We start from the raw sequence: 9082 nt of genomic DNA on the forward strand, positions 1-9082 counted from the left end.
CTGCCCCACACTCTCCCCATAGTCCTGTCTCAATCCCAAACTAACCCCACTGCCCCACACTCTCCCCATAGCCCTGTCTCAATCCCAAACTAACCCCACTGCCCCACACTCTCCCCATAGCCCTGTCTCATTCCCAAACTAACTCCACTGCCCCACTCTCTCCACATAGCCCTGTCTCAATCCCAAACTAACCCCACTGCCCCACTCTCTCCACATAGCCCTGTCTCATTCCCAAACTAACCCCACTGCCCCACACTCTCCCCATAGTCCTGTCTCAATCCCAAACTAACCCCACTGCCCCACACTCTCCCCATTGTCCTGTCTCAATCCCAAACTATCCCCACTGCCCCGCTCTCTCCCCATAGTCCTGTCTCAATCCCAAACTAACCCCACTGCCCCACACTCTCCCCATAGTCCTGTCTCAATCCCAAACTAACCCCACTGCCCCACACTCTCCCCATAGTCCTGTCTCAATCCCAAACTAACCCCACTGCCCCACACTCTCCCCATAGCCCTGTCTCAATCCCAAACTATCCCCACTGCCCCGCTCTCTCCCCATAGTCCTGTCTCATTCCCAAACTAACCCCACTGCCCCACACTCTCCCCATAGTCCTGTATCAATCCAAAGCCTGTTTCACTGGGGTCTCAACTATTTACAATTTATATTAATGACTTGGATGATGGGACAGAGTGTAATGCAGTCAAATTTGCTGATGATACAAAGATAGGTGGGAAAGCGAGTTGTGAAGAGGGTACAAATAATCTGCAAAGAGATATAGGGGCCGAAATTGATGGCCTTACCACCGACTGCTGCCGAGATCCACCGACATTCCTCTCCGGGTTCCGCCCAGTGCCAGTTTGCACTTGGGTTGGAGCGGGCGGGAGGAGAGAGCCGCCGGGAACTGCCCGCTGACGTCAGCGGATGGCCCAGCAGCGCAAGTGACCTCCTGCCTGCCGAGATGCCAGATTGTTGCGGGAGGGAATCGGCGGGGTACGGCACAAGAACGGGGAGGGACCGCTGCGAGGAGGCTGGTCTGTCCCCGACAGTAGGTATGAAGACCTGCAAAAAAAGGTGAGTGAACATTTCAAAAAATATTTTCTTACAGCGACTTACCTGCATGGGGTCCCCTGAAGTTGTTCCGGTTTTTTTTTTGCATTGATTTTTGTTTCCAGCTCTTCGACCCTCCCTGGGCCCGACTCCCTCCTCAGCGGCACTTGGGCGTCAAGCGCCTTTGCCTCCGAGATCGGGAGCTCCCACCTGCTACTGCCCAGATTGACAGCGTAAGTCCCTCTTTTGCCGCCGGGCGCCCTTTCAAGGATCTTTTTGCCGAAACTCCCGCCTAAAGCACCGTCAGGTATCTCGGTGGCCATCGGCAGTCCTTTGGGCGGCCCTCGGCCTTCACCAATTTGGCCCCATAGACAGGCTAAGTGAGTGGCAACAATTTGGCAGATTGAGTATAATGTTGGAAAATGTGAGGTTATCCATTTTGGTAGGAAAAATAAAAAAGCAAATTATTATTTAAATGGAGAGAGACGACAGAATGCTGCAGTACAGAGGGATCTAGGGGTCCTTGTGCATGAAACACTAAAAGTTAGTATGCAGGTACAGCAAGTGACCAGGAAGGCAAATGGAATATTGGCCTTTATTGCAAGGGGATAGAGTATAAAAGCAGGGAAGTCTTGCTACAACTGTACAGGGTATTGGTGAGGCCACACCTGGAGTACTGCGTACAGTTTTGGTCTCCATGTCTTAGGAGGGATATACTTGCATTGGAGGCAATTCAGAGAAGGTTCACAAGGTTGATTCTTGGGATGAAGGGGTTGTCTTATGAAGAAAGGTTGAGCAGGTTGGGCCTATACTTATTTGAGTTTAGAAGAATGAGAGCTGATGTTATTGAAACACAAGATTCTGAGGGGGCTGGATAGGGTAGATGCAGAGAGGATGTTTCCCCTCCTGGGGAAATCTAGAACTAGGGTGCACAGTTTCAGAATAAGGAGTTGCACATTTAAAACGGAAATGAGGAGGAATTTCTTCTCTCAGAGGGTTGTGAATCTTTGGAATTTGATACCCCAGAGAGCTGTGGAGGCTGGGTCATTGACGATATTTAAGGTTAAGATTTTTCAATGTTAGGGGTGTCAAGGGTTATGGGGAACGGGCAGGAAATTGGAGTTCAGGCCAGGATCAGAGCAGCCATGATCATATTGAATAGTGCAGCAGGCTCGAGGGGCTAAGTAGTCTAATCCTGCTCCTATTTTTTATGTTCTTATGTTCTACTGCCTCCCTCTCTCCTCATAGCCCTGTATCACTTCAAAGCCCACCCCACTGCCATGTTCTCTCTCCCATAGCCCTGTACCAATACAAAACTAACCCGACTGCCCCTTCTCTCCCCATAGCCCTGTATCAATCCCCAACTAACCCCACTGCCCGCTCTCTCCCCATAGCCCTGTCTCATTCCCAAACTCACCCCACAGTCCCACTTTCTCCCCATAGCCCTGTATCAATCACCAACTAATCCCATTGCCCTGCTCTCTCCCCATAGCCCTGTATCAATCACCAACTAATCCCAATTTACCCACTCTCTCCCCATAGCACTGTATCAATCACAAACTAATCCCACTGCCCCGCTCTCTCCCCATAGTGCTGTATTAATCCAAAAATAACGCCACTGCCCCGCTCTCTCCCCATAGCCCTGTATCAATCCCAAACTAATCCCACTGCCCCGCTCTCTCCCCATAGCCCTGTAATCCCAAATTAATCCCACTGCCCTACTCTCTCCCCATAGCCCTGTATCAATCCCCAAACTAATCCCACTGCCCCGCTCTCTCCCCATAGTGCTGTATCAATCACAAACTAATCACACTGCCCCGCTCTCTCCCCAAAGTGCTGTATTAATCCAAAAATAATGCCACTGCCCTGCTCTCTCCCCATAGCCCTGTATCAATCCCAAACTAATCCCACTGCCCCGCTCTCTCCCCATAGTGCTGTATTAATCCAAAAATAATGCCACTGCCCTGCTCTCTCCCCATAGCCCTATATCAATCCCAAACTAATCCCACTGCCCCGCTCTCTCCCCATAGTGCTGTACCAACCCCAAATTAATCTCACTGCCCTGCTCTCTCCCTATAGCCCTGTATCAATCCCCAAACTAATCCCACTGCCCCGCTCTCACCCATAGTGCTGTATCAATCACAAACTAATCCCACTGCCCCACTCTCTCCCATATGTCCATGATGGATCTTTGTTAAACCAATCCAAACTAATCCCACTACCCAGCTCCTTCCCCATAGCCCTGAATCAATCCCAACCTAGTCCCACTGCCCCGCGCTCTCCCAATAGCCCAGTGTCAATCCCAAACTAATCCCATTGCCCCACGCTCTCCCCATACACCAGTATCAATCCCAAACTAATCCCACTGCCCCGCTCTCTCCCCATAGCCCAGTGTCAATCCCAACCTAGTCCCACTGCTGCGCTCTATCTCCATAGCCCAGTGTCAATCCCAAAGTAATCCCACTGCCCCGCTCTTTCCCCATAGCCCTGTATCAATCCCAACCTAATCCCATTGCCCCATGCTCTCCCCATAGCCCAGTATTAATCTCAACCTAGTCCCACTGCCCTGCTATCTTCCCGTAGCCCTGTATCAATTCCAAACTAGTCCCATTGCCCCGCTCTCTCCTCATAGTGCTGAATCAATCCGAAACTAATCCCACTGACCCGCTCCCTCCCCATAGTGCTGTATCAATCCCAAACTAATCCAACTACCCCACTCCCTCCCCGTAGTGCTGTATCAATCCCAAACTAATCCTACTGCCCCGCTCCCTCCCCATAGTGCTGTATCAATCCCAAACTAATCCAACTACCTCACTCTCTCCCCATAGTGCTGTATCAATCCCAAACTAATCCCACTGACCCGCTCCCTCCCCGTAGTGCTGTATCAATCTCAAACTAATCCCACTGCCCCGCTCTCTCCCCATAGCCCTGTATCAATCCAAAACTAATGCCACTGCCCTGCTCCCTCCCCATAGCCCAGTGTCAATCCCAACCTAGTTCCACTGCTGCACTCAATCCCCATAGCCCAGTGTCAGTCCCCAACTAACCCCACTGCCCCGCTCTCTCCCCATAGCCCTGTCTCATTCCCAAACTAACACGACTGTCCTGCTCTCTCCCCATAGCCCTGTATCAATCGCCAACTAATCCCATTGCCCCGCTCTCTCCCCATAGCCCTGTATCAATCACCAACTAATCCCATTGCTCCGCTCTCTCCCCATAGCCCTGTATCAATCACAAACTAATCCCACTGCCCCGCTCTCTCCCCATAGTGCTGTATTAATCCAAATATAACGCCACTGCCCCGCTCTCTCCCCATAGCCCTGTATCAATCCCAAACTAATCCCACTGCCCTGCTCTCTCCCCATAGCCCTGTATCAATCCCAAACTAATCCCACTGCCCCACTCTCTCCCCATAGCCCTGTATCAATCACCAAATAATCCCATTGCCCCGCTCTCTCCCCATAGCCCTGTCTCATTCCCAAACTAACCCCACTATCCCGCTCTCTCCCCATAGCCCTGTATCAATCCCAAACTAATCCCACTGCCCCACTCTCTCCCCATAGCCCTGTATCAATCACCAAATAATCCCATTGCCCCGCTCTCTCCCCATAGCCCTGTCTCATTCCCAAACTAACCCCACTGTCCCACTCTCTCTCCATAGCCCTGTATCAATCACAAACTAATCCCACTGCCCCGCTCTCTCCCCATAGTGCTGTATTAATCCAAATATAACGCCACTGCCCCGCTCTCTCCCCATAGCCCTGAATCAATCCGAAACTAATCCCACTGCCCTGCTCTCTCCCCGTACCCCTGTATCAATCCCAAACTAATCCTACTGCCCCGCTCTCTCCCCATAGCCCTGAATCAATCCGAAACTAATCCCACTGCCCTGCTCTCTCCCCGTACCCCTGTATCAATCCCCAAACTAATCTCACTGCCCCGCTCTCTCCCCATAGTGCTGTATCAATCACAAACTAATCCCACTGCTCCATTCTCTCCCATGTGTCCATGATGGATCTTTGCTAAACCAATCCAAACTAATCCCACTACCCAGCTACTTCCCCATAGCCCTGTATCAATCCCAACCTAGTCCCACTGCCCCGCTATCTCCCCGTAGCCCTGTATCAATTCCAAACGAGTCCCATTTCCCCGCTCTCTCCCCATAGTGCTGAATCAATCCGAAACTAATCCCACTGCCCCGCTCCCTCCCCATAGTGCTGTATCAATCCCAAACTAATCCCACTGCCCCGCTCCCCCCCCCGTAGTGCTGTATCAATCCCAAACGAACTCCACTGCCCCTCTGTCTACCCATAGTGCTGCATCAATCACAAACTAATGCCACTGCCCTGCTCTCTCCCTATAGCCCTGTATCAATCCAAAACTAATCCCACTCTCCCATGCTAAACCAATCCAAACTAATCTCACTACCCAGTTGTCTCCCCATAGCCCTGTATCAATCCCAACCTAGTCCCACTGCCCCACTCTCCCCGTAGCTCCATGTCAATCCCAACCTAGTCCCACTGCACCACTCTCCCCATAGCCCTGTGTTAATCCCAGTCTAATCCCACTGCCACATAGCCCTGTATCTCCCTGTGCTTCAGGAAGACAGATTGCCGTTGGTGTGCTCTCGGTGCACCGGATCTCATAGAACATTGTGCAGGTTGTCACATGCAGCTGTAAAGGATCCATGCAATGTTCCTATTGAAATAAACATTGTCATAATGTCCCTCCTCAGTCACAGGGATAAGATGGGCCTGTCCCTGTGGTAGCTCGCTTGGCCTCTCCCCTTTCAGGCTGTGCCGCAGTCAGTGAGTGGGTCAGCTGGCTCCAGTCAGAAGGAAAAGCACCCTGAGAGGCAAGGCCCTCATCCCTGCCTCCTCCAACACTGCCCTTGCTGCTGGGCCCTGTCTTGCCATGTCCTACCCCCAGGCGGGAAAGAGACCACAGGCCTACAGTGAAGTTACTGAAGCCCAGTGTCAGGGTGTGATCCAGGCTTGGGGAATTCAGAGCAAACACTGCATAGGCCTTGTACAGCAGCAAGGCGTGGCTGTGTGGACGATCATGGAGCTGCATTCACAATCTCGACTGAAGCACCCTGCCGATACCACTGGAGCAGTGACTAGCTCCTGGGGAGGGCCCCGAGTGTACAGCACTGGGACACACACTATTTCACTGGATTCTGATCGAAGGGCATTTATTTAACATGGGAAGAATACAGCCTAACAGATAATATGGTGCTGACACTGTCTGGGAGGTTTTCTTTTATTTGTTCATGGGATGTGGGCATCGCTGGCAAGGCCAGCATTTATTGCCCATCCCTAATTTCCCTTGAGAAGGTGGTGGTGAGCCGCCTACTTGAACCTCTGCAGTCTGTGTGGTGAAGGTGCTCCCACAGTGCTGTTAGGGAGGGAGTTCCAGGATTGTGACCCAGCGACGATGAAGGAACGGTGATATGCTTCTGAGTCAGAATGGTGTGTGACTTGGAGGGGAACTTTGAGGTGGTGGTGTTCCCATGCACCTTGTCCTTCGAGGTGGTAGAGGTCGTGGGTTTGGGAGGTGCTGTCGAAGAAGCCTTGGCGAGTTGCTGCAGTGCATCTTGTAGATGGTGCACACACGCCTACCCTGCAGCTGTTAATCATTGATCTGAGTGGATTAATCCTGTCTGACAAATCTCTTCTCTCCTCTCTAGGGCAAAGCTCACAGCTGAGCCTGGATCCAAAGACAGCAAACTGCAGCTTGGTTCTGTCTGATGATCTGAGATCAGTAACTTACACTGAACAGGACCAGCCCTACCCACCTCACCCAGAGAGGTTTACAGACTATTTCCAAGTCATCTGCTCCCAGAGCTTCTCCTCAGGATCCCATTCCTGGGATGGAGAGTCTGATGGGAAAGAATGGGGAATGGGGATTGTGTATGGGAGTATAGATAGGAAAGGGCAGTACTCGTGGTTTGGGGAAAGCAGTAACTCCTGGTGTTTATATCCTGGCACCGATTCGGTCACATTCTGGCACGATAATGAGCGCACTGACCTCCCACCGATCGGGCCTGGGAGCAGGATCCGGGTTCAGTTGGACTACGAGGCTGGGACTGTGTCATTTCACCAGGTCACTGACTCACTGATACATTTATACACATTTCACACCACATTCACTGAACCCGTGTTTCCAGCATTTGGTTGTTGGGACAAATCCATAAAACTGCTAAATTAGTGCTGACTGCTGAGATTACTTTCTGGTCAATCTGTGTTGATATGTCTACTAATGATTATAAACTCTAGTAACCTGTCATTATAGATAGTGACTGAGCACTTGAGCAAACAAGAGCTGACCAGAGAGAGCCAGCAAGACTTTGCTAAAGGGAAGCCATGTCTGACTGACCTGGTTGTATTTTTGAGGAGGTCACTGATAACCTTCACTAAGGCATGTCTCTGGATGTTGTCCATATGAACTTCCAAAAGGCATTCAATAAGGTGCCACACAAAACATTGGCAGAAACGAGAGCCTATGCAATTAGAGCCTTTTGACTTGATTTGGAATTGGTTAGGAGGTAGGAGACAGAGAGTGGTGATAACGATTGGTTGGATGTGACCAGTGGTGTTTCTCAGGGATCTGTATTGAGGACTCAATTTGTCACCATATTTATAAAATGACTTGAATGATGGAATAAAGAGTTGTATCTGACTGCTTGTCCCATGAGCAGAAATATTCTCCAATTAAATATTGAAAAGACCGAAGCCATTGTTTTTGGTCCCCGCCACAAACTCTGTTCCCTAGCCACTGACTTCACCCCTCTCCCAACTTCTGTCTGAGGCTGAAGCAGACTGTTCATAACCTTGGTGTCATATTTGACCCTCGGCCTCAAGCTCTGGAACTCCCTGCCTAAACCTCTCCACCTCTCTACTTCTCTTTCCTCGTTCAAGATGCTCCTTAAAACCTACCTCTGTGACCTTTGGTCACCTACGCTAATTTCTACTTGTGCGGTTCGGTGTCAAATTATTTATTTCATAATACTCCTGCAAAGCACCTTGGGATGTTTTACTACGTTAAAAGTTGTTGATATATCCAAGTTTGCAGATGACACTAAGTTAGGAGTAACTAGAAACTGGAATAATAAAGTAATTTGGGAGTCATTAAAAGCTAGTGAAATGTCAGCCTTTATCTCAAGGGGCTGGAATACAGAAGGGAGGACATGATACTTCAGCTGTACAGATTCTTGGTCAGACCCCACCTGGAGCACTGCGTTCAATCCTGGTCGCTGCACCTCAGGACTGACATACTGGCCTGGATGGGGTGCAGCGCAGTCACCATCATGATATCAGGGCTCAGAGGGGCAGGTTGCATAAACTTGGCTTGCATTCCCTTTAGTTTCGAGGTTAAGGGATGATCTGATCGAGGTGTTTAAAATAATAGAGAATCAATATGAGCGACAGAGACAACTTATGTCCTCTGTTAGGGGGATTCAGAACAAGGGGACATAATCTTAAAATTAGAGTCAGCCCATTCAGGAGAGAAATTACAAAGCACTTTTTCACCTGAAGGATAATGTAAACCGGAAACTCCCTCCCACTAAAAGCTGTGCATGCAGAGGGTCAATTGGAGCTTTCAAGACTGATAGATTTTTATTATGTAAAGCTGTCGAGGGATCTGGAGCTAAGGAGGGTAAATTAAGTTGAGGTGCAGATCAGCCGTGGTGTGATAGAATGGTGGACCAGGGTCGAGGGGCTGAATGGCCGCCTCATGTTTCAATGTATGCAAGCAGTGTATATCAAGCTGTGTGCAGATCTCGGGGCGGGGGAAAGGTGTGCAGGTCGTACGAGAGGTTGCGGGGGGGGGGGGATTTACATCCCGAGGTGGTAAATGGATAGGCGATGGGCAAGCTGTGGGAACCACGTGATTTTCAGCACTGCCGCTGGTCAAACTGCCAGAGTAAAATGCTCTGCCTATAGGCAGCTCACCAATCTGTGAGTTAACGGTCAATAGCAACAGTTTAAAGGGGAGGTATATTTTACATCGAGAAGTGGAAGAAGGAATACT

General features: G+C 50.2%; 1 protein-coding gene across 2 annotated transcripts in view; it reads left to right on the forward strand.

Annotated features, from left to right (window-relative positions):
• Positions 1–7778, forward strand: part of LOC139263098 (E3 ubiquitin/ISG15 ligase TRIM25-like) — a 34409-nt gene extending 26631 nt beyond the window's left edge. For both annotated transcript variants that reach the window (XM_070878645.1, XM_070878643.1), the window contains one exon: positions 6738–7778. In XM_070878645.1, the coding sequence (XP_070734746.1) occupies positions 6738–7258 (521 nt within the window). In that variant the 3' untranslated portion in view covers positions 7259–7778. The remainder of the gene's footprint in view (positions 1–6737) is intronic.
• The last annotated feature ends 1304 nt before the right edge of the window (positions 7779–9082 follow it).

Source organism: Pristiophorus japonicus, chromosome 4 (genome assembly GCF_044704955.1).
Source record: "Pristiophorus japonicus isolate sPriJap1 chromosome 4, sPriJap1.hap1, whole genome shotgun sequence".
NCBI classification, from domain to species: domain Eukaryota; kingdom Metazoa; phylum Chordata; class Chondrichthyes; family Pristiophoridae; genus Pristiophorus; species Pristiophorus japonicus.